General features: G+C 38.2%; 1 protein-coding gene across 24 annotated transcripts in view; it reads right to left on the reverse strand.

Moving 5' to 3' along the window:
- Positions 1–25,132, reverse strand: part of mycbp2 (MYC binding protein 2) — a 113,037-nt gene that overhangs the window by 53,497 nt on the left and 34,408 nt on the right. For 18 of the 24 annotated variants that reach the window (XM_079617740.1, XM_079617735.1, XM_079617739.1 and 15 more), the window contains exons 12-34: positions 21,862–22,066; positions 21,613–21,777; positions 20,456–20,614; positions 18,545–18,749; positions 17,679–17,824; positions 16,570–16,680; positions 14,923–15,027; positions 12,150–12,269; positions 11,901–11,982; positions 11,421–11,538; positions 11,122–11,326; positions 10,873–11,026; positions 8,778–8,950; positions 7,592–7,717; positions 7,273–7,400; positions 7,074–7,165; positions 5,594–5,728; positions 5,427–5,510; positions 5,239–5,335; positions 4,316–4,508; positions 2,832–3,106; positions 1,413–1,634; positions 1,115–1,306 (exon numbers count right to left, since the gene is read on the reverse strand). In XM_079617740.1, the coding sequence (XP_079473866.1) occupies positions 1,115–1,306; positions 1,413–1,634; positions 2,832–3,106; positions 4,316–4,508; positions 5,239–5,335; positions 5,427–5,510; positions 5,594–5,728; positions 7,074–7,165; positions 7,273–7,400; positions 7,592–7,717; positions 8,778–8,950; positions 10,873–11,026; positions 11,122–11,326; positions 11,421–11,538; positions 11,901–11,982; positions 12,150–12,269; positions 14,923–15,027; positions 16,570–16,680; positions 17,679–17,824; positions 18,545–18,749; positions 20,456–20,614; positions 21,613–21,777; positions 21,862–22,066 (3,492 nt within the window). The remainder of the gene's footprint in view (positions 1–1,114; positions 1,307–1,412; positions 1,635–2,831; positions 3,107–4,315; positions 4,509–5,238; positions 5,336–5,426; positions 5,511–5,593; positions 5,729–7,073; positions 7,166–7,272; positions 7,401–7,591; positions 7,718–8,777; positions 8,951–10,872; positions 11,027–11,121; positions 11,327–11,420; positions 11,539–11,900; positions 11,983–12,149; positions 12,270–14,922; positions 15,028–16,569; positions 16,681–17,678; positions 17,825–18,544; positions 18,750–20,455; positions 20,615–21,612; positions 21,778–21,861; positions 22,067–25,132) is intronic. The other 6 variants (XM_079617742.1, XM_079617741.1, XM_079617738.1 and 3 more) reach the window with 3 other exon arrangements.

Below are 25,132 nucleotides of genomic sequence, written 5' to 3' on the forward strand. Positions count from 1 at the left end.
AAATAGAAATACAAATAAAAACAGCCAGAATAGAAATTAATTAATTATAAAGATTAACATAAATTAGAAATGTCCTGGTTTAGGGCCCAAACGGCCTGGGAGAAGAAGCTTAAATATATTATTAATAAAAAAAAAAAACTGTATATAAACAGGCACACACACAAATATATACCGGTACACATACATACATATATATACACATGAGTATGTATGCATGTATGTATATGTGTGTGTGTGTGTGTGTGTGTGTGTGTGTGTGTGTGTGTGTGTGTGTGTGTGTGTGTGTGTGTGTGTGTTGTGTTTGTGTTTGTGTTTGTGTTTGTGTTTGTGTTTGTGTTTGTGTTTGCGTGTGTGTGTGTGTGTGTGTGTGTGTGTGTGTGTGTGTATATATATATATACACACATATACATGCATACATACACACACATACATATATATATAATATATGACATTGATACCACAGGGAAAAACTACCATATAGATATGTTTAATACTGTCTTATAATTTGGCAGTTGGTATATTAGGCTGCTGTCACTTTAAGACCTGATGCACAGATCCATTATACTGTTTTATCTAGCCATGTGAACACAATTTGGGTTAACACAAAATCTGCAGGAATGAGTAACACAAAACATATTCATCAGGAGCAAATTAAACGAGTGAGTAAAGGTTTGTGTCAACTCGCTGTCGGAGAGATTAGAGAGCGAGAACGCGCAGCTGGTATTGTGTATCCTGCGGAAGAGTTTCAGATATTCCAGTTTTGATATGCATTGATGTAGTATACATATATACTGTATATGTATAATTTTACTTTATACATTTTAATTTAATATAAACTATTTGAAACAAAGGACATGGTAGAGGGATCTTTTGAACTTTCAGAATAACAGACGTGTGAGCTTTCTGAGGAGCTGTACGGATACAGATACAGATTCATGAACATGAAGATAGAATTTTTCCTCCACCATCTCAATGCTATTTATGGCGAGGCGGTGGCTGTAATGCAATTAGAGCAGCAGGCGAGTGCTCTGCGGACAAAGAGACGAAGAAAAAGAGTGTGTGTATGTGAGGAAGAGAGGAATGAGAGAGAAGTAGGAGATCTGTCCTTCTAACCTCAGAGCCGAGAGCAGAGGCGGTGAGCTCACTGACGATACTGGCCAGCAGGCCACAGGTGTTGGACACCAGATGAGGAGAAAAGAGTTCAACCTCCTTCCTCAGACTCTTCCTCACAGGAAGCACCACAATGACCAGCATCTTCTCCAGAACCTCCCGGAAAGACGTCATGCCCATGAGATTCTCTTCCGTCTGATCAAAACACGACAAAAAGAGAATTTTGTAACAGCTGAAGCAGAGGAACATTAATACAATGTTTTAATTGATTATGCATGTTTGACCAGATGATGGTACTCACATGGCTGAGTTTCTCCATGTGTGCCACCAGCAGGGGGAAGCGGTGAGCCAGGGCAGAGTCGTTCTCTGTGCTGACCTGCTTGACGAGGGAGCGCAGCAACACCTCCCCGTCGTACGCGATGGGCAAGATGGAGGTCAGCTTGACCGACGTGTTACACAGCGCTGACATCACCGCAGCCAGCAGACGGCTGCTCGACGTGCGGAAGTTCGCCTCTTGAATGTCCTAGAGGTCGACATGAAGGTCAATGTTATTATTAGTAGAGACTTGCTGCAGTTAACTAGATGTCCAATACAAATCAATTAATAACTGTATTTATCAGAAAAAAAATGTAAATATATATATATATATATATATATATATTGAGGCTTTATTTCTGATTTAGAGTGTCACTGGAAATATTTTAGAGCTCAAATTCATCAGGCCTAAATCTGTCAAGCGGCTCATTTGCAGAAAGAGCAGGGAACTGAAAGTGGTTCAGCTGAAAAAGCCTCTCAGTTAAAGAGGTGATTCTCACAAAAACGTATCTAGGTCACATTTCACCCCAAAATTAAAAGAAACATACACACACGCACATACACACACACACACATATATACATATATATATATTGGAAATGCCAAATTTCCCCCCATATTAACCCTATCAGTCAAATTAACTAAAATACACAATACACAAAAATATTCTACAAAAATTATAAATATTGAAAAAGACATACGTTTTATAATGATACTAATAATAATGTCAAATGTAACAAATATATACAGTTTGAATTGCTTTTATTACAAGTAGGCACATTTCAACCCAAATATATCATTTAATTGACTTTGTGTTCCACATTATTCTTGATGTTGATTAACATTAGATTTCCAATAGTGTACTACAATGACTGTAATATATTGTATTACCAAGCATAAATTAAATTGAGTAGTTCTTTAAAAAATTAACAATGGTCCTAAAATAGGGCAAAAGTTTATTTATGCAAATCATAATTTATTATTTCTTCCATTAGATGTTGAATGAAATTATGACCTGGAAATGTTATTGACATCCATTTATGATTTATAGACTGGCCAAAATGAGACAACATTAGCCGTTTGCTGATTTATAGGGATAGTCCACCTAAAAATGAGAATTCTGGAATCATTTACTCACTTTCTTTTTTCTGCTAATCATAAAAGAAGATATTTTGAAGAATGTTGATGCCCATACGGTTTTGGAAAACCGACTCCCACTGAATTTTTCTCCATAGAGTGGAAGTCACAGGAACCCGAAACTGATTAGTTAGCAACATTCAACAAATTATCTTCTTTTGTGTTCCACAGAAAAAAGAAAGTCATACAGGTTTGGAACGACACGCAGGTCTATCCCTGTGGGTGGACAATCCCTTAAGCACAACTTCAATCTAATGCTTGTGAATACCTGGTCCAGGCAGTTGAGCAGGTCACAGAGGCAGGCCCACTGCAGGGCTGGCGTGGGGTAGAAGGAGTGAAAGCAGGCGGTGAAGGTGTTGTGGCACTCCTGCAGCACGGCCTCCAGCAGCGTGAGGGGCTGACTCAAATATCCCTGCGGGTCATTGTCCAGCTTGGTCAGGCAGTTATCCATTCCTTCTGACAGGATCTTCTTCAGGAGGCTTCGTGTCTTTCCTACACACTCCGCCAGCTTGCTGGACTCCTCCACAACAGCTTTGGTACTGGCTAGATAAGAGACACAAACAGGAAGTATAAGATACAATGTAGATGTGATGTTGTCTAAACAGCATGCTTTCAGTCAAAGGTCCTCAAGACTAGTCCTTTGGCCCAAAGCGGTCTTCCTCTTCATTACATGTTCTTATAGGACTAGTGTGACATGAGACCCTGCCAATCAATATAGATTACATCTGTAACTCAAAGGGAATTACACTTGTGACATTGATAGTACGACTCAGCAAGAAGTGACAGCACGGGTTCAGTGTGTAACAATAAGAGCAGGCGACAAGGTCTACTAGTACAGTGTCAAGAGAGTCACAGCAGTGTTCAAAATCAATTTGCACAGGGATTAACACCGCTCTTAAAGGGATAGTTCACCCAAAAATAAAAATTATGTCATCATTTACTCACCGTCATATTGTTTAAAACCTGTATGAGATTTTTTCTTCTGTTGAACACAAAAGAAGATATTTTAAAGAATGTCGGTAACCAGACAGCTGACGGCACCCATTGACTTCCATAGTATTTTTTTCCCTACTATGGAAGTCAATGGGTGCCATCAACTATCTGGTTATCAACATTCTTTAAAATATATTTCAGTTCAACAGAATAAAGAAACTCATATAGGTTTGGAACAACTTAAGGGTAAGTACTGTCAACATTTTTCATATATATATTTTTTTTACAATAAAATTCTCTTTAATAAAAACAACGACCTTTACAAGCAAAATGTATTAATTTATTAGAATGCAAAACGTACAATTCGTTTTTAAATATCTCTGTTTCAAACTGTATTTAATAAATATTTATTTACAGACCGACTTTAAAGTGTGTAAACTGTATATATTCGTAAAACACAGATACTAGTAAAATCTATATATTGAATAATGTGTGTTATATAATGCTCTCTTCAGTTTGTGTAACCTTTACGAATAATAACCCAGAAATAAAAAAACGTTAAGCATAATGCAGGACTTTTAATTATAAACAAGCACGAAATATGCCAATATAAAAATTTCACTCATTCAAAAAGACTAAAGTTTAATATTCACATAAGGCTGTATTGCGATTCCTGTTTTTCTATCCTCAAATATAAGACCTCTTAAAATGATAATTAAGATGTTTGATCATTTTTCAGCCAATTTTCCATTGTTAGCTGACAAACAGCTAGTGGGCCGCCACTTGAACATCCTTTAAACAACAGAGGAGATGTAATACCAGAAATGGGGAAGATCTCGCAGATGTAGACACGCAACAGTCGCAGGCAGCAGGTGCCCACAAACCGCAGGCGCTCCAAGTCCAGAAGAGTAGCTGTGAACTGGAAACCCTTCAGTCCCCTCAGTTCCTCCACCCCCAACACCAGCGTGGTCCAGCTCCAGTGCAGGATACTCAGCAGAGACTCAAAACAGTCCTGAGACGAGAACAGACACACACTTAGAAAAGTTGGAAATTAACCAAGGATCTGACCTTTTATTAACTTAGCTTGTTTGTTTGACTGTACCAAGCGGATAGACCACCATGAAAAAAGCCCCAATAGTAAAGGGATTTCCTTAAAGAATAACACGCAATAAAAATACACTAAAGAATAAACCATTCCAAATTGGCTGCTGTTCATCTGTTCCTTGCCAATTTCTTATAAGACAGAAGCATATTTTATGAAAATACAAGCTAGTAATGCTAACATCTCCTTTTCAGGAAATTGTAGGTCAAACTTTTGAAGCTGAGCATGAGCATATTTATGGGTCAATGACAAACAAGGATGCCAGCGATGGTGGAAAAGAGATGTCTTTTTATAATTTAGTTTAAAAAGTCCTTGCCATGACAAAAAGGGCAAACTGTCTGACTTTTTTTTTTAACTTTCTGATTCATATAAATGTATGAATTTCTCTATGAAAATATCTCCAGTTTTGCCTAAAAAGTGGCTTCCACAATTTTCAACTTGGCTTCAGTAATTTGTGTCAAGTGGTGAAACCATAAAGTAAAACGTAATCAAATATTTGACATACAGGCTGTACTCTGTATGTAAAAATGAATTACATTTAATGTATTTTTGAGGATAACATTACCTCTGGAAGGGGAAAAAAACACAATGGTAAAAACCCATAAGCAATTAGAATGTTTACCGGTATGCACACACATACCACAGACACGGTCCTGGCGAAAGAACGCTTGAGGATGTGAACAGGCTCACTGGTCTGCTGCTTTCCTTTGGATGTGTTACCATCATTAGAGGGCAACCTGGAAAATTAGAGCAAAATGGGTGTGTGAATGAAATAATGCACCTGATACACGAAAGTAACAGGCACAGAACTAAAAATGTCCCATGTACCTGTACAGCAGCTGAGGTATTTGTCCAGCATTCACATCAGTACCGTTGTTTGATTTCTTTGAGCTCTTGAACTGAAACACCACACTGCAGGAGAGAGTTCATGATGATAATCCTTGCCTTCTAGTATTATAATGCTAAAAGAATCACAGTAATAAGTGTGTTCGTACCCATCATCAGTGGTGATGGTTGCCTGGCCGTGGGAGCCGCAGTCACTGCTGGGTCCAGACACACGAGCCCACGCCACATACCACCAGCCCAACTGCAGCAGCACAGGCTCATCGAACATCATGGCGTACTTCTCCCTGCATATTTAAAACAATCCATCACAAATAACCAGTATATATGAGCCATTTTGCTCATTTTGTCTAGTAATCAACTGCTGTTTTTGAAATATTTTAGTCAATGTATAAAGACCTAGCAGAGATATAGTTCTTCACATTAAAGGTACAGTAAGTGATTCCTGAGAAACACTGCTGATATTTGAAATTAACCCAAACAAACACACCCCTCTCCCTTCATTGTTCCACCCCCAAATTGCACAAACACGCAATGCAAGAGTGGATGTCTCTATATCATTGCTAAATCGATGCAAAAGGATGTTTCGTTAAAAGTAAGCAAAGATGATGAACACAACTAGGAAGAACAAACTGAACATACAGTACACAAGAGTGTATACAAGCGAGAGTTGGTTGTTCATCGCCAGTAGCACATCAGCTTCAGTTCAGACAAACAATGACACTCAAAACTGTTCTGTTATTATAGCTAACATTATAACAACAGCATATCTTGGTTCTGTGCAACAAAGCAAAACCAATGTTGCTCACTAATAGAGCAGATATAACGCAACCTCTGCATCCGTTTTCAGCCCTTCCCACTCTCTAACGTCTCCCCAGCGCTGGAAAGCTTTTCTAACATTAACATGTGTCCTTGCCTGATCATAACCCTTCTTTTTCCAGTGATACTCCTCTGAGTCTCTTTTGTAATGTCTCTCAGCCATCTCTCTTTCTACAGTTTTTCTTCAAATCTCCATCTCGCACTCCTTCCCCATCATGAGTGGACACGCCCCCTACTGCTGATTGGCTACGAGTGTGTTGATGCTCGGCCTGATCCACTTTCAACAGCGTTTCTCAGAAAACGCTTATTGCACCTTTAACTCATCATGATCAAAATAATATTTGTCTTCATTTTGAACAGTACATCTATAATTTAATAACTAGCCACATTTTTTGTGCAATGTTTAGCCTGAAAGTGTGCATGGCTTTTAATTAAAATAAATCTGTAATAAAATAACATTTAAATTAGATGAAAACTTGAAATGAACTGGAATAAAATGAGTTTAGGTTGCAAAACTAAAAAGACAAACTAAAACTGAAATATATATTTAAAAAAAAACAATTCAAAATTTAATAAAATTAATACAATTTAAGATGAAAACTGAAAATATAAAAATAAAAGTCAATACAAAATAATAATTAATACTATAATAATTAATACTATAATAGTATATAAATAATACTAAAATAACACTTATAAATAACATTTACTTCGGGATATACATAACTATAGCATATATCCTGTTCTCTAGATACACTACACAACCAGCATTCTTGAAATAATGAAGTGATATTGTTTTGAATATAGGCATACCGAGCAGCACAGTCATAGGCCAGAACATCTGTCTCGGCCAGTAGGTCTCCATCAGTTTCATGGTCTCCTCCATCTGGACCCAGCTCAAACAGCTGCAAACACAATCACAGCTTTCAATCACAAACCAAAAATCAGAAAACTCGTGAGAATGAAGTGGGCTGAGGGTCAAAACTAAGGAAACACTCAGATAGCACCTGACCTTGATCTTTGCAGTGTACTCCCCTCTGCCTCCAAAAAGACCCAAACCGCCTAACAAGATGTCAGCATCGGCGCAGAAGCGGATGGCCTCCACTGAGTGGGCAGAGTAACCCCAGCCTCCTCCATGGCCTAGAAAAAAACACAATCAAATTTTTACCTTTCGTTTAAATTGAACATTTTAAATAAATCAATTAAATCGCTCATGATTGACTACTGGCTGTTTTTCCACTCGAGCTGCTGTATGTGAATGCCCTTTAACAGTTAATATTATTTAGAAATGTAACAGCTATAGGTATATAGATGATTTTGGGTGAACTCACTCTCAAAGCGGTTGACCACACTGTAGTCCTCTTTAGAGTAGACCTTCATCACAGCCTGAGTCTCTTCCTCAGCACTGGCCACTCCCATCTTCAGCTCCTGCATCGCAGCCAGTGTGTCCAGACAACCTGCACACAACCAAAAACCACAACTGACACACTACAACTAAAAGACTGGGCTGAAAGACTTTTATTTTGTATTATTTCCCAGTCTGCTATTTTGCTTTCACAGACGGCAGTTTGCAGTTAGGTCTAATATAGTTTTTAAACTGCCCAATTCTTCAATAACAAATACCTCGTTAAAAAAAAAAAAGACCAACAATATTTAAAAGAACTAAAGCCGCTAATTTGTAATGCTTAAGAATCCGTCTGAAGGATCTGCAAAGTAGTAGGTGCTACACACATCCAGAAACAGCACAAGGTTTGACTGACTTTCTCGCAATATACCCTTTTGTTCTTCTGTTCAGTATTAGAATTATGGTTTCCTACTTCCTCTAAACTACCTCACTGGGGAAATCTGCGTCATTGGCACGTAGGCATGTGATCTAGAGTGCAGATCGGGCCGAATTGTTCTGTCCGAGCCCGGCACGCGTCCGACAGAGCAGTAACCGAACCCGACCCCGACAGGCATAATGATCAAGTGAAGGCATCAGGCACATAGGCTACCTACATAATACGCTGTTTTAAATTTTAAATGTTCAATGCCTTATCGCGCTGATGTGACCAAGCCTGACCCCGAACATAATTTTGAAATATCTGTCCGAACCCGGCCCGGCCCGTCGGGCTCGGGTCGGGTATCCATCCTCTAATGTGGTCACATGCTCAAATATATTCACCACTCTATAGTATGAACTGTAGAATAAGGTTTGTTTGCTGCTTACGCAGCTTTAATACGCTCTTTCTTTCCTAGGAAAGAAGTTCTGAAAGTTACAGTGTTTTCATAATAAAATGGTCTCTTATTTTCAAACAGACAAAGAAAATTTGATTTGCCAGACACAAAGCAAAAAGACTGCCACACTTCCTTAGACAACGTCAGTCAAAGAGCATCAGCTAAACTCAATGAGAAACGGCTAGCAAGCGTTGAATGTTCTGCCAACGAGTGACAGGTTTTGAGATCCGGCTTGACAAGAGACTGCTGTGAACTGCACATCAAACAGAGTAAAGCTGAGGTAGGATGATGTTGTGGTACCCAGGATGTGCAGCGCTCCATGGGAACGGGTGGTGCTGGCGTGGGAGCCCGAGGGAAGAGCCAGTTCAGGACTCAGGATGCTGCAGAGGGCCTGGATGTCCGAAGCAGAGGGCACACGGGCGTCTGCTATCACGGCGTTATAGCAGCACATCTCACGTGTGGCAGGTAGGAACCTGAAAGAACAGTGAGACGGCTTAGTTGAGAAGATATAGTTGTTTTAATATTCCATAAAATATCATTTATTGTCATTAGAACTGATGAAGACCACTGAAACCTGAGAAATTGTGAAGAGTGTTTTAATGTGGCATTTTGGCATCATCATTAAAGGGATAGTTCACTCTAAAATTAAAATTAAGTTATAATTTACTCATCCTGGTGTTGTTCTAATGCTGTATGCCCTTCTTTCTATTATGGACAACAAAAGGAGAATTTTTTAAATGCTCCGCTCGTGCTTGCCTATATAATGGCAGTGAATAGCGGCCAGCATCAAGCTTTTTAAAAAAAACTGATTGATCCCATGCGACACATCCCATATATTCCAAATGTTCTGGGGGTACACACTAGGGTTTGGTTAAAAATAGGGATGCTCCGATCGATTGGTCGGAGATCAGTATCAGCCGATAATCACATTTTATGACTCGATCGGTACTCACTAAACTTGGCCGATCTCAGAAACCGATCACAATTTGATGACGTCAACACGTGAGGGCGTACACGATGCCAGTCATGTCATCACCGGTGTGGAATAACTATGATGTTTCGAGAAATAATGAAAAATTCGCTAATTGCCGTGTGTGTTACAAAGAAATCTTACGCGGAGGAGCATTGTCCCAAACATTTCAAACGACGAACCTGATTCGGCACTTAAGGACGAGCCACGGCGGGACGCATGGCAAATACGAAAAACTGGCAACTGCAAAAAAGGCAGCAGGAGTCTACCTTAGTGTCCATCGACGAGTGTTGATACTATAGTGAGCGGTTATTCAGTACAGCCGCATACGTTTTGGATGAAAAGAGGAATAGACTGTCTTCCCAAAATGCAGAAAAAGCGGAGAGCGTCTTTATATGAAGATTCAGCGCCGCTCGCTCAGAATGCCCGCAGTGACATGCTGGTTAAAAAATATGGGAAATAAGTAGGGCTGCCCGTGCACGACTAAAGTTTTTATCTAGTCGACTAGTAGTAGTTAATTAAAGCCATTAGTCCAATCACATATTATATTAGCCTAATTTAATTACTTAAATATATGGGAGAGAATACCTAAACCATAATGAGCGTTATCGTAATATATTGCCTATTCCGCATCTCAAGCGCATGCATAAAGCTTGCCACAACCACCGGCAAAAGGAGCAGCATGATACAGGTGTTATAATAATCAGAGTTATAATAACATTCACATCTGCTAACTGTAATACTTACTGTCATCAAACAGAGTTCTGGTCTGGAGATTTCTAGGTGTTAAATTTCATGCCACATATTTATTCATCTTGATTAATCACGATTTTCACTAAATAATGCATTCAACTTTGGCTTGTTTTTAACCAAACCCTATCATACACCCCAGAATACTTGGTATATACGCCACGTGTTGCATGGGTGCGTATATTTTTCACATCACTGTCGTAAAGTCACTTGCGGCGCGCCGGCGCACTCCTCCCCCTTTCTACCGCTGCTCATGTGCTTTTGTTATGGTCGGAGCCGGTGTGGTGAACAAATGAGTCCCAAAAGCAGTAAAGCAGTTCGTGTTTCTCGCTCTTTCTCGCTCGTTCTCGCTTCTCACGAGACTTCCTATTTTCAACTTACCGGGACGTTAGTCCCAATGTTGCAAGGCTGGTTTTCCGCCTGGGAACGCTGGGGGGAGCGGGGAAAGTAACCATTCTCACCAGAACAGATTATTTAACCATCCAAATGATTTCTAAACGGATTTATTAAGTTGAAAAAGTTACCCAGTGCACCTTTAATTCTCCTTTTGTGGTCCCAAAAACGAAAGGCGGCATTAGAACAACACCAGGGTGAATAAACAATAGTTTACTGATTTTAATTTTAGGGTGAACTATCCCATTAAGTCAGCTGACTCCAGACAGCTATGAACCTCACCTCCAGATGACATCATAGACGGGGTCCAAACAGAGGCCGAAACCCTGGAGGTCCTCCTGCTCCGAGTCATTGAAGGTGCGGCAGCTCCCGTCCAGTTTATTGATAAGAAGGCATCTGAAGGGAGGAGGCTCAGACACAGATGTTGGAACTAAACCTAGAGAGACCAGAACGGGAGTCGACTGAGACTTTAACAGGAGACAACGCATAGGCCCTTTAAACCACACAAGCGAATCAAGCAAGAGAACATACCGATGATGTGTTTGCTAGCGAAAATCTCGGAGGTGGCCAGGACGTGGGAGTTGATTAGCGCCTCGTCGATTCTAAGGAAGGTTTGATCACCGCTGGCCCCAATCCACGTTGCCTTTCGGCCGTACTTGGCACCAATATTGGGCATTGGAGAGGGCTTGGCGTTCCAGTAGGGCATGTCTAAGATGGGTCGCCCTAACTGTCCTTTCTGTTGAGACAACACAAGATATATCTTCAGGATCTTAACCAACATAAAATCAGGCCAATATAAAAAGACTTAATTACTGAAACCGCTAACTTACTGAGAAACTCCCGAAGGTGAAGACCTGTCCATCCATGAGAAGCACTGCAGTGTGGTTACTGCCTGCTGTCACCTGAGTACTGGGGCCAGGCAGAGCTTGCACCAAAGTGGGAGACCCTCTGTGTGTGTGTGGATAAAATCGTGGAGCCATGAGTGATATTTTTTGTTGGCAATCATTTAAAAATAAATAAATAAAAATAATGAATCAAATAAAAATAAGTCAATAAACAAAAAATATGTAAATGCATAATTAGCAAATTAAATTAATATTAAAAATAAAGTAAACAAATTATTTATATTTATATATATATATATATATATATATATATATATATATATATGTATATATATATATATATATACACACACACAGTATATATGAAGATATGCTTATTTATTTATTTTCAAATTCTATTTTTGGAGATTGACAGTCATGGCCACGGCAAACTTGACAACTGCATTCCCTTAAAAACCTCATTACCTAGAATTAACATCTCCATGTCCAAGTTGTCCATGTTGTCCGTAACCGAAGGTGTAAACATCTCCATTCTCCATTAATACCACTGCAAAATAAAAATAAAAAACAGGTTTACCATTACAAATGGATATAGTACTTCAATTCACACTTACCATAAAATAGGAACATCAAATATTGATCCAAAATAATGATGGGGAACATGAACAATGGCTTCCTTTGACCTCATCAAGGTCAGAAGAGATGTTCACTCACCGGAGTGGTGGAAACCGCAGCTGACCTGCACGGCTCGCAGCTCACAGTCGAAGCGTACGGACCCGGGAGGATATGTAGTGATCTTACTGGCATCTTTGTCCCCACGTTCACTGCTGCCATCTGTAACACAGAACACACCGTGAGGTAAAGGGCAGACAAGGACAGCAAGAGACGAGATGGATGTCTTAAGGCAGCAGGTGAATCTGGGGACTGTTAACGACCTGGGAAGAGAAATGATCTGATGCCTCAAGAGGAAAGAAGAAAAACAGAGAAGAAGTGAAATATTGACATGCGTGGACAATGGAGGAACAGAATAAAGGCAAGGAGATAAACTGAGCGGGAGATAAACTGAGCGGGAAGTTGTGATTGTACACATCCTTAAACTCATTGATTTGTGGCACAAACCCAAATGAGGAACAAGGAGAGTGGGCTCCTTTTACTCCAGACTGATTGAGATAGTGTAGATCAGCTGCTTCTGTATCGATTCTGCACAGCAGAGGACTGCGCTTCATTTGAATACAAGAACAGTGTTTAAAACAGAGGAAATGTCCTGAAATTAATGAATAGAATATAACCATGGGCTAGTCTAGAACCAGTTCTGGCCCACAGAGGAATATAGCTTCACACTTACAGTGAAGAGTTTGATGTGTGTGCGTGAGCGACAGTGCATTAGTATAAGCGCATCAATTTTTTAAATAATTTTTATTAAATTGAGAGTGTACCACCAATGTAAAGATGATTTTATTAATATATAATGAGTACATTACAATATAAATTTATTATAATAAGTACATTATACGTTTTTATATATTTGCAGCTCAGAAATTGTAAAGAATTAATTCCCTGACTTTCCGAATCTTCCGGCAAAATCTTCGCAAGATCATATTGTCAAAGTAGTAGCCTTAGATAAAAGGGGCGCACAGTCTACTCTATACAGGCGTATTTCCTCCATCTCAACTCCCTCTCTCTCATTTATTGAACAAGAGTGGGAGTCGGATCTATGCCTCACATTTGAAGATGAGACTTGGAAGCAGATCCTGTCCCATGTTCATGCCTCTTCTATTTGTGCACGTCATAGTCTTATCCAATTCAAATGTATTAATATAATTCACTGGAAAAAAAATAGCGAAATAAAAATAAATAAATAAATAAATATAAAAAATAAAGACTGTTGTTGATCTTTTATGTAATTGTAGCCATTAGACTCCTGCAGATTTAATACATATGCTTTGGTTATGTCCATCCATAACTTATTTTTGCCTATCAAACTTTAATTGGTTTTCCTTAGTGAAAAATAAACCGATTGGGCCTTGCCCTTTTTTGCACTTTTTGGACTTCCTTCAAATTTCACTGGCTTGCCTAGATGTACGGTGCTATGAATGCTTTTGTTTTTTCAACATTATAAGCTAGACGGCGCATTCTCCTGCTATGGAATCAAAATTCCCCTTGATCTTTCGATGACTGGATGAGAGATGTTAAGAGCTTCATTCATTTGGAAAACATTAGGTATACAATAAAGGGCAGCACTGGTATATTTTCTGAGATCTGGGATCCATTCATTACCTTTTGTCCTGAATATGTTAGTACTTCTAGAGTTTGTCAACCTCAGCAATGAAGTCCCCATGTAATCAAAATTGACAGTTTTTTTGGCTTTTAATATGTTAGCCTTAAGGTTATCTATAAGCTAGTGCTCCAAAACAATGACAAAATTCACACTTAGAAGATATAAGCGTTCCAAACGTAGTCGCAATACCGATATTGATGATAAGCATGATATTTAAAAATTGAAATACCGATTTCATGTTAATACTACACATAACATGGTAAATAATCCATTGCCAGTAACTATCTGTTTGACATGCCAACATGATAGGTGGCAGTATTGCACCCCAACGCTAGTTTCCACCCATAAATCAGAAAAAAGATGACAACGGCGAATACTGCTGCACTAAATCATGTTGGAGGAGATGACAGATGAAAGTCAGACACTCTGCCGCTCTATAAGCCTACAATAAACTGCTATTGTATGGAAAAGCGATGCATAAAAAGAGATGCATCCTTTTTATGACATATAAATTAAGAAAATATAAACTTAACTAATATAATAACAGCAAATGGGTTTTGAATGACATGAAAGTGGGTAAATAATAACAGAATTTTTTTGGTGAACTATTCCTTTAATAATAATAAAAAGTTCTGATATTGACCTAGATATTGGATTGGGCAAATAATAAAACACATTCAGATGGTGAATTAGCACGAGTATTATTTTAATGTTTCTTAAAATAACTAGAAAGCATAAAGTTCTATTTATATTGGCCATACACAAGGATTTATTTTAAGCCCTTGTGAAAACTATGCCAACTTAAAAGCCAGTTTGCAAAAAAAAAAAAAAAAAAAAAGCATGTGCTATTTTAAGTGAAGATTTGGCCACTGTTTTCCCAATAATAATTACCATAACAATTCTTTAGTCTCAGTCTAGTTGAGAAAATGAGCCATTAATCGTAAACCTTAGCAATGATATTTTTCACCTGACTGCAGGGTCTGATTGTTCAATGCACACAGCATACAACATATGGCCAATCGAGTATTATGAAGAGAAAAGAGGTAGTAAAGAGGTTTATTCGTTCACCAGAGAGGGAGAGGAATAGATGCAGGCAGAGAGAGATGTTATTGGGACCAAAGAAAGCGGTAGAGTACAGTTTGTTGAAGGAAGGAAGAAAGAACGGCATTATGGGGCTCCAGGTGGAGTCTGTAGTGAAGACCGCAGTACCTTTGAGTCTCTCCCGCATTAGCTTAAAGGCCTGAAGGGGTCTTATTCTTGCTAGCACCTGCTCACGCTGGTTCATAAAAAGGGGACCAGGAAAAACAAGGGGGCCTATGGGGGGAGAGAGAAACTTTCACATGCATGGGGAAAAGCATCTCACAAATGGAAAATAAAACATGGTATATAACACATGGTACATTATGAAAACACAAGCAAGAAGGGAATTTCCACAAGCAACCCACTCCCAGAGAAGACAAGCAAACGTAAGGTAGAAGGCTGAGAGTTCGGGCGGTCAGTCCGCTTTTGGAGTATTATCGAGTAGGTAATAATACTCCATCCATGAACCCAGAGGAATATTATATGGAAAATGTATGAAGTGCTCATAATCAAGGTTGTATATGACAGAGTGAACAGGAGAATGGATTATGATTAGATGTTTTGATGGGGTGAGGGGGTTAGTAACATTCGCAGTGGCCTGTCTATGGTATTCAATTAGGTCAAATGTAATTTTATGGTCCAAAAAAATAGTTTCGATGTTTAAAAAAAATTATACTATTAGGGCTGGATGATAAAACCTTAAATAAATAATACAAAAATAAAAATTGAGTTTATAAAATATATATAAATATCACAGTTTATTTATTTGCTCTTAATTGGCTACAAATAGTGATTAAAAAATAGCTATTGTTGCCAAGTAAATTCAAAATGTGCAAAAATAAAGTTAAAAATCTAGTTAAAATACACAAGACATGTGAACACCAGGGAGACGTCCATATGTATTTACTCGATACTTTTCAAACATGAAAAATGTGTTTATACTTCTGAAAAATTATGCAAAGGAATCTGAACTTTCAATTTAATTCATTTTTCTGAAACACAGCTGGAACTGATTCACAACAATGAATCAAAAGCTATTTTTGCTACTGAAATTCTCAATATTTATAACGTTGCTTAATTTAACACTACAGTTCAAAAGTTTAGGGTCAGTGAGATTTTGTTCTTAAAGAAATTAATACTTTTATTAAGCAATTTAAGCTTTATTTTTTTTTTATCACAATAAAGACATTTATAATGTTACAAAAGATTTATATTCAAATAAATGCTGTTCATTGAACGTTCAAAGAATCCTGAAAAATGTATCACAGTCTCTACAAAACTATTACGCAGCACAACTTTTTTCAACTTGGATAATAATAGGAAATGTTTCTTAAGCAGCAAATCTGAATGATTTCTGAAGGATCATGTGCCAATGAAGACTTCCAATTATGCCACTTTGCCATCATAGTAATATGTATTTTAATAATATAGTAATAATAGTAATAATTAGTAATAATAATTTAATATATTACAAAAGACAAGTTATTTTAAATTGTAAAAAAAACTATATTATTGTTTTACTGTATTTTTGATCATGTAAGTGCAGCCTTGGTGAACATAAAAAACTTCTTTGAAAAACAATATTACAAACCCCAAACTTTTGAACAGTAGTTGGCAAAATTCCTCTCAAATATATTGCGAATATTTGATATATCGCAAATACTGAAAAAGCTGCATCATAGTGCGGCGACACGTCAGTTTCGAGAGGTGTGTGTGTGTCAAACACGTGCGGGATGTCTGGGTTTATTCTGGGGTCTGGTCATGTAGGCGTCATACCTCGACCTTCCTCTAGCCGGTGCCGGCGGTTGATCCGCTGTCTCTTCTCCTCCTGTCGAATCTGGATGTGCTCCTCTATATTGACGCCTGGGGGAGGAGGGACAGGCACAGCTAAAATAACAGAGGTCCAGCACAGGAGGGGCCAAAGGAGGAGACAAACGAGAAACAACACAGGCAGGTGAATGATGAGCATGAGACGCAATGCAAGACAGTGAGAGACAGGAGCAGCGAGGTGATCCCAACAAAACACATACGCACACGCACACACAGTGCTGCTTCACTAGGCAAATATACAGAGACAACATTGCCAAAGCAGCCAGTGACCAATGATCTCTATTAGGACTGGACAGAATGACAGCTGACATTTTCAAAATTAGCGATCAACCAATATAGTTTTTATGAACGCTGCAATATATTTTTTTTATTGCAAATGCATATTATTATAATTATTTTTTCATTATTTTTAGCAGATAGGATTACCTCTAGATAAAAATAAAAAAAACATGGTCATTATTAAATTAATATGTTTTTTCCCCCACATGGTTGTTAAAGTCACCATGAAATCAAAATGGACAATTCTTCTTTTGTATGGCATATTGCAGTATTTATTATAAATGATTTATCCATGCACAAAAGTATTTTAAAACATGCCCTTCAATATTTATTTAAAAAAAAATTTGACTCCCTCTTCTATAATGACGTGTTTACTGATGCGAGGGCGGGACAACCTGTCACTCATGACATGAAATCGCAGCAATAGAAAACCACAACCATCCAGCGATCCAATCAATTCTCAAGGACAAAATCAAGTTCCGCACTACATTTTTTTCCTTGTTCAAGAAGCCATTTCGCTCGCATTTACATCACAATAGGCAAGAAAAGACTATCACAACTTGCGTTTCATGGTGACTTTAAATTATATTTTAAAAATGTTGTTTGTTTAATTTGTAGTTGTTATATTTTCATTCTGCCCTTCCCTAATCGGAATACTTCATGCATGCAGACAGTATGGTTCAACATTTGACATGAAAATGGCTCACAGACAGGAAAGAGATATGATTTGATGGCTATGGAGCTGTAACGAATATGATTGGATGACACCTTAGTACCTAAGAGCAGGTCCAGCGGTATCATCTCCTTCACAGCATCAAAGATTCCTCTCTGCCTGGCCTCCTGACCATCCAGCTCTCTGGCACAAGCCTTACAGCAGCCACACGACGAACAGCCAGACTCACCAGAGCCGCAGCCACAAATCCTGCAGAGGAGAGATACACACAAATGGATGAGGACTATCACTGATGCATGAAACTGCAGTAGTGCTATAGATACAAGGCGCTTTTCCACTACACAGTACCAGCTCGCCTCGCCTCGACTCGCCTTTGTTTGGTTTTCCACTGTGTAAAAGTTGTACCTGTTTCCAGATACTTTTTTTCTGGTAATGGAAAAGCGCCTATTGATGATAGTAAATATCACAATTAAAAAGTAACAAACAAAACCTACTCTCGTTACAGTACATGTATCTTTTTTTTCTACTTTTATGACTAAATAATTAAAAAGTAGAATCATTTTTAGTAGAATTTAATCGTGGTACTTTTACTTGAGTTGATTAAAAATAAATGATTAAACTGCTCTACATCTATTTTTCAACAAAAGTATTTTTAAAAAAAAGACAGAACATACCCAAGTGTTCTAAACATGCAGTGAAACATTTGTAAGAAAAAAAGTTGTAAGAAATTGAAATGTACAGCAAAAAAACAAATAAAGATTTTTTTTTTAAATGTTAAGTAATGTAAAGTACACATTAAAACTGATGTATTCATTTATTATTTTACAGTTAAAAGTAGCTACATTTGTAAAAAAAATGTTTGAGAAAATATGATTTATTAGCGCTTATTTTTTTTATTTAATACTGTAGTCATGGTAATTTCTTGTTCTGAAATACTACCGTGATTTGTGTGTGTTTGGTTTCTCTCACCCTCCTGGCACTCTGTCAGGTCGGCCACTGCTCACACAGCTGGCGCCGTACCCAGTGCAGTCTCCGCACACGGTGCACACCATACACTGGTCCAGCTTCCACTTGTGCATGCCTGGCTGACACATCATAGATTTCTCCTCCTTCTCGTCCAGCTCGTCCTCTAAATCCTCGTCCATGGCGGTGGCCATGTTCTCTACACCAAACGCTACGACAGGAACACATTGTTTTCACATCGCATCAGTAACTGCTTCATATGTATCGTTGGCTATGCATCGAGATGCGTATCGCATCGGCCTCAGTTATGGAGATGCACATCTATACTACCTATCATTCCATTTGGTAGAATTTTCACAGGATGGTCAAAAAGTACTTAAAGCTGCAGTCCGAAGTTTTTCCTATTTGTCTCTGTTCGAAATCTGCAATTGCAGTTATTCGCGGAATTATCAACTTTACATGGGTTGTGCCTCGACACGGCACAGTGCGGATGAATCCAATGTTTTGAGGAAAATGTGCGGTTGTCAGTCACCGTGCCGGTGTGGGTACTGGCATTCGGAATCACAGATTCTACTTTTTGAAAGTATGACCAACATAATTTTCACTGGAAAATTAACATTTTACAACGGGTGAGTCTCCAGTTGTCACCATTGGTGATTGTCACTGGTGAACCTTTCTGGATCTGCCATCAAATTGATAAGTTTAATTATATCAAGTGCTGTGAGAAAAGGCTATAAATCTCCACCTCCAACATCCTCACACGCAATATAGCCTACTAGCCGAGACTCCTTCTTTATGTGTACAGATGTGACATAATGACGCAAAGACATGCTTGAATTTCCTGTAGAAATCCACCAGTACCACTGGAATTAAATACATTATTACAAGCTTACCGTTTTTAACCGAGCTAAAGCAAGCAGATAGTTTTGAAGACTGGCTGGTTATATACTTGCTCAAATTTATTTAGGATAATTTTTAACCCTAAAAAGTTACGGACTGCAGCTTTAATTTATTATTAAAGGGGTCATGACATGAGAAACCAAATTTGCCTTGATCTTTTGGTATATAAGAGGTCTTTGTACCATTAAAACGTCCTGCAAGTTTCATAGCTTAAGACTTCCTCCCCATTATAAACGAATCATTTATTAAATCAAGCTCTAAATACAGCTCGTTCTGGATCCATGGTAAGAAGTGACGTCACGGTACGAAGTGACGTACCAGCGTTTGCATATAGACCGCCTCCAGCACAAGACAACAACACTTTAAGCGGAAGACAACTACGCTCATTTCGTATCATTGTCGCGCCCGCGCGCTGCGCGCCTCACAAGTGTTCAGTCGACGGACAGCGAGTGGGTCTGTGTACAGGGAAATTTACGATGCCACGCAGATGTGCTGTAGACAAACAACATCTTTGAATACGCTGCGAAAGATCCAGTCGTCAGGGAAAAATGGATGCACTTTATTTTTTGCGGACGTCTCAGTCACGCCAGTGTTAGTTTAAGCGTTTGACTGTTTTGAGAACAAATCCCAAAATGATGCTGGCTTTGCCAGAAAACTGTTGCTCAAAGATAAGTCTGTGCCGACTATTCTGGGCTCAACAACGACGACAAAAACTGTAAGTAATGTATTTAAAACACATTAGCCAATCATAACAGTGGGCGTTAACACTAAACTCTTAAAGGGGAAACACCCCCCAAAACAGACTGTTTGAATCAGAGGATGAGAAACAGGGTGGGAAAAGGTCATAAATCACTACATTTTAAAAGTTTTTTGTAAAAAAAACTATAGTAATACTATAATTCCACCTAAGGGAACATAATAATAAAATAAAAAAAAAACATGTCATGACCCCTTTAAGGGCCTTTGCTAGTGTATAAATGTAAACTTTCATGTTATGTTTGATTAAGTGGTTCTCACCTTTCCCTGCCTGGCTCATGGCTCCAGTGTCTCGACCACACTGGCCCTTGTTGTTCACTCCAAACGTCCAAACCTCCCCGCTCTTGGTCAGGACACAAGTGTGCGCTTTTCCCATGGCTACCTGAGTTACAAACTGTCCCTTCAGATCTGACACCTGACCTGCAAGTCAAAAATGAATCATGGAAAAAAAAAAATTATCATGCATGCTAATAAATCTCTTATAACATTTTAACATAAAGCAGCTGTGAAGAGAATGATACACAAATTAGGGGTGGGCGATATACAAGGAGAAAAGATTAACCACTATAAACGTAGGAGATGGACTATTGCCTCTATTGCGGTTACACTCACGTGACGTTGCTGTGCTGTGCACAGCAGACAAAACAGAATTTCTGAAAAAATAAAACATTTTATAGGTCCCTATTGTAAAAAAAAATATTAAATTTGAGGAGGGGGGGAGGGAACAAGAAAACAAGTTTTCTGAGTTAAACTGATTGGATGTGCTTTTTGATGTTTAAAGTTTAATTAAAACATTAAAATGGAATCCAGAATAAGTAAAACTGAAAACAAGAAACTTTTAATAAATTGTCAAATTGTACAAGTTTCGTGATCTCAATTAATTAGTTATGCGTTTTTATGACTAAAAATTTTAAAGGAAATCCCAGAAAACTGAACCCAGAAAGATTAAAACAGAAAAAACGGAATTCATGGAATAAATAATACTGATATTCATAGAGCCATTTAAACGGGCTACACATAGTTTGGTGTTTTAATATCCAGCAAGAGGCACATCACTATGCAGCAATCATGGATGACAGTATTTGCATATCCTGAAACTGCTTCAGGATTTTAAAAAAAAGAAGATATGTGACTACATAAATTGCAAAACTGAGTATCCCGTATGTAGGGCATCAACTGCAAGAATATTTACTATATCAGAAAAAATAAGCTGGCAGAAATCCAATCATAAAAAGAACCGTTTATATACATAGTCTGAACATCCAAATATGGAGTTTTCTAAATGTATCCCCCTTTTGTGAATGTGGATCGTGTACTAGCTCTAAATAATCTCTCCCACAGAGGACAGATATATGGTTTTACAGACAGCAATATGATAGGCCATCATTTCTTTCCTGCCATCTTTAACGGGTACTTACAGGTACTGTCGCTGTAAATGGCATCCTTGCCAAACATGTAGAGCTCTCCATCTTTAGTGACAATGCTGCTACTGCCATTGTTGCAGGCCGTGTAGATGGCCGTCTTGGTCTCGAGTTTGATCATCTTCTTGGGTTTGTAGGGCTTTGGTTGTCTCCTGCTCTTTGCTAAAGACAGACACCATTATAAGAGGATGACCGTTAATCATTAGATCAGATCAAGTATGTACATGATAATAATTTGGTTCATACTTGACTCTCCGTCCTCCCCTTTGCTGGCGGAGCCTGTGAAGAAGACGCTCCCATCCTCTGCCACCAGGAGGGCGTGAGAGCCGTCATGGCCCACTGAAAACTGCACAAACTTGGGAGACTTGGTGACCGGCAGCTCCACCCACTTCCCAGCCGATGGGCCGCCCTGCTTGATGCCAAGGCTCTGATACTTTCCAGTATAGTAGATCTGCATTAGTGGAGAGGAAAACAATCAAGTTTAAAACTCCCTTGTGTGTTATCAAGCCTGTGTGCAATGGCACAAACCAATACCTCTTTCAGATAATAGAAATGAACCGCTGAAATGGCACTCAAGAACTCTTATACAGACACTAGATAAGGCATTCAAGTAGTGACAGGACAACTATTTTGCACCAGACAATAACTGTGCCTGATTGGCCTATTAAAGGGGATAGTTCACACAAATATGCAATATCTGTCATTGTTTACTCACCTTCATGTTGTTCTAAACCTGTAAATGTAAATGTTAGGCAGGATTAAAGCAGCACAATATTTCATATGGCTTAGTGCTATTGTGAAAATGTGCAGACTGTGAATTAAAGGTAGTGTAGGCAATTTCAGAGAGGCTAGCAATAGCAAGCTAGCTCCAAACAGCAAACCAAAACCACGCCAACACATGACATGTCATGGCACAGCCAGAGAAGAGTCTGCAAAGCGCCGTGAGAGACGGTGTTAAATAACCTCATGTCTCAAAGAACATAACATTACAATAATAATGAAACAATTAAGAGAGCTCTGACTTTTACCATCTGACTGCTGCAGATTCAATTCCGCGATGATAGTGTTGCCATAGAAATGCATGAGTCTGAGAGCAGCTCAGAGAAGAGCGTCACGGGTTGTCATCTCTTAATTACAGTAATTATGACATGGCGTGAACGCAGCATACGCTTGTTGTTTTGGTTCAGAAGGAACTGTAAAAGGTGGCTGCAGTTTGTTTGCGACGCTCACTGACTGTGTGTCTACAACGGACTGAGAATGCAATGATTGGACGGACATTTTTGGGTCCTGACACTTCCACATAAGATATATACTTTTTTTATAGTTAGACCACTTCTATTATTGATTGCTAAAAATTAAGAGATTAAATTTGAATAGTATTATTCAATTACTTTTATTACTATTATTATACTATTATACTATACTATTATTAATAGTATTGTAAGTGTTGTAATTTAACAGTTGTACAAATTTTTTTTTTGATTGATTTAATCCTTTTTGACAGTACAACAGTTGTAATATCCTTCTTATTTAGTTTTGATATATTATTTAATAATAATCATAATGAAAAAAAAAATCACGATTATAATAATTTTATACTGAACTTGTCGGAAAAAAAATGAGAATGTGCCCTATGCAAACTCAAGTGAAGAGATATATATTTTTAACTGTTCACTTTCAAGAGGTCTGTGTTAGTTCCTGTAAACCAATGTGTGAACACCCAAAAAAATCAAAAATAAAACATTAAGCCCTTAATGGATGGTTTATACACAAAAAATAATAATATTCTTGCTTAATAATTTTTATTTTGCACTCCCCAACAAAATTACCCCTTTATTCCTGTAATTCTTCATATCACAAATCCCACAGAAAAAGTACATTTCAGTTTGGAGCCCCAGACAGGATGTTCGCACTGCAAACGTGAATGGTTACCAGTGGCTCTAAAACTTAAAAAAAAACTTAAAAATAAAAAAACTAAGCAGCACCATAAAAGTCTTCTTAAAATGACTCATTCCAAGCCTTCAGAAGTTTCTGAAATTGCCCTTTAGCTCTGAAATATCATTTGTGCTATTTGAATACGTGCCTCGCAAAGGCAAACAGCGCTTGGGATCATTCAACAAACCTGACGTTACATGTCTTGTGTTTGAAGACAAACAAGAAAAAGATTTGGTAGGTCAGACACACATACATATACTATTAGTATTTAAATATTAATTATATGAATTAAATACTAAAATCAATATAATTAAAATGTGATCCATATATATATATATATATATATATATATATATACACACACATACAATTTTAAATGAAGATTTTATTTTAAATATTTTCATTATATTCATTTTATTATATATATATATATATATATATATATATATATATATATATATATATATATATATATACACACATACACATATACTCAATTTAAAATGAAAAACTAATTAAAATATATTAAATAAATACTGTACTTCTGGAATGGAAAACACAAGGACTACAATCAATCATGACAGAAAACACACATCAGCATTTTGCAGTCCATTAATGTATGTGTCCGAAGAACTACATAACCTTCTCTTCTATTACCGGCCACAGCATTTATAAGGAAAGTTGCCCAGTCATGACTCATTCAGGCCTGTTTTTACTGCTATGCTCACTGGACTGGATAATCTCCAGATAAGTTTTAAAGGATGATAAACCTACAGCAGCTCCCATATCTCATGAGGCCTGGTACACACTCACTCACTGCACCTCCCTAAAACACACTCCAACACTTCAGATCAATGAGACACACCCAGTGTCCAAATTGAGCTTTTTGCCACACCTGTCAACGGCAGCCTAACTGAGATAATAAACCGGCAATTCATTATTACGGTCATTACTTAACAAAACACTTTTTTTTTTCAAATCCTAATCAAGTTACTATTCAATTGTTTTATGTACTCGCCAAAGCCAATTTGTACTTGCATTTAGTGCCTATTGTGTGTCAGTTGGAGCCTGTCCACTCCCCTTTATTTGTACTGCTCCAGAAGCATGTGTAAATACACACAAGCTGTGCTCTCTTTGGCCTCTCAAACACTCCAGCCTCACAGAGTGTCAAAGAGCCTCGGCGCTCAACTGGAAGCGTAGAATAATCAAATTACTTCCAGTTATTTAAGCATGTGTGCGGCTCTACAGGCTGCCTTCTCTGCTGCTGCCGTGCCTTTCACACAAGAGACACCATTACTGCCATCAGCCCTGCCAGCCAGACCTGGTGTGAACTCTCACACACTGGCGGCACAAGCAGGCACACACATTCACCCTCGCACAACCTACACTTGTAGATTTATGAGGATTACAAAATAAATGTACGTTTAATAGTCAGATGATTGTCCACTAGCTGAATTTAATAAGGACAATGCATCAGTGCCCTTTTATTACTTGTCAACAGACCCAGTTATCTCTAATCGTACAAAATCTTTTGTATTAGTTCTAGTATGGATTTATAGTAACACAAGCAAAGGCAGAGTGA

The sequence above is a fragment of the Phoxinus phoxinus genome, assembly GCF_949152265.1.
Source record: "Phoxinus phoxinus genome assembly, chromosome: 7".
NCBI classification, from domain to species: Eukaryota; Metazoa; Chordata; class Actinopteri; order Cypriniformes; family Leuciscidae; genus Phoxinus; species Phoxinus phoxinus.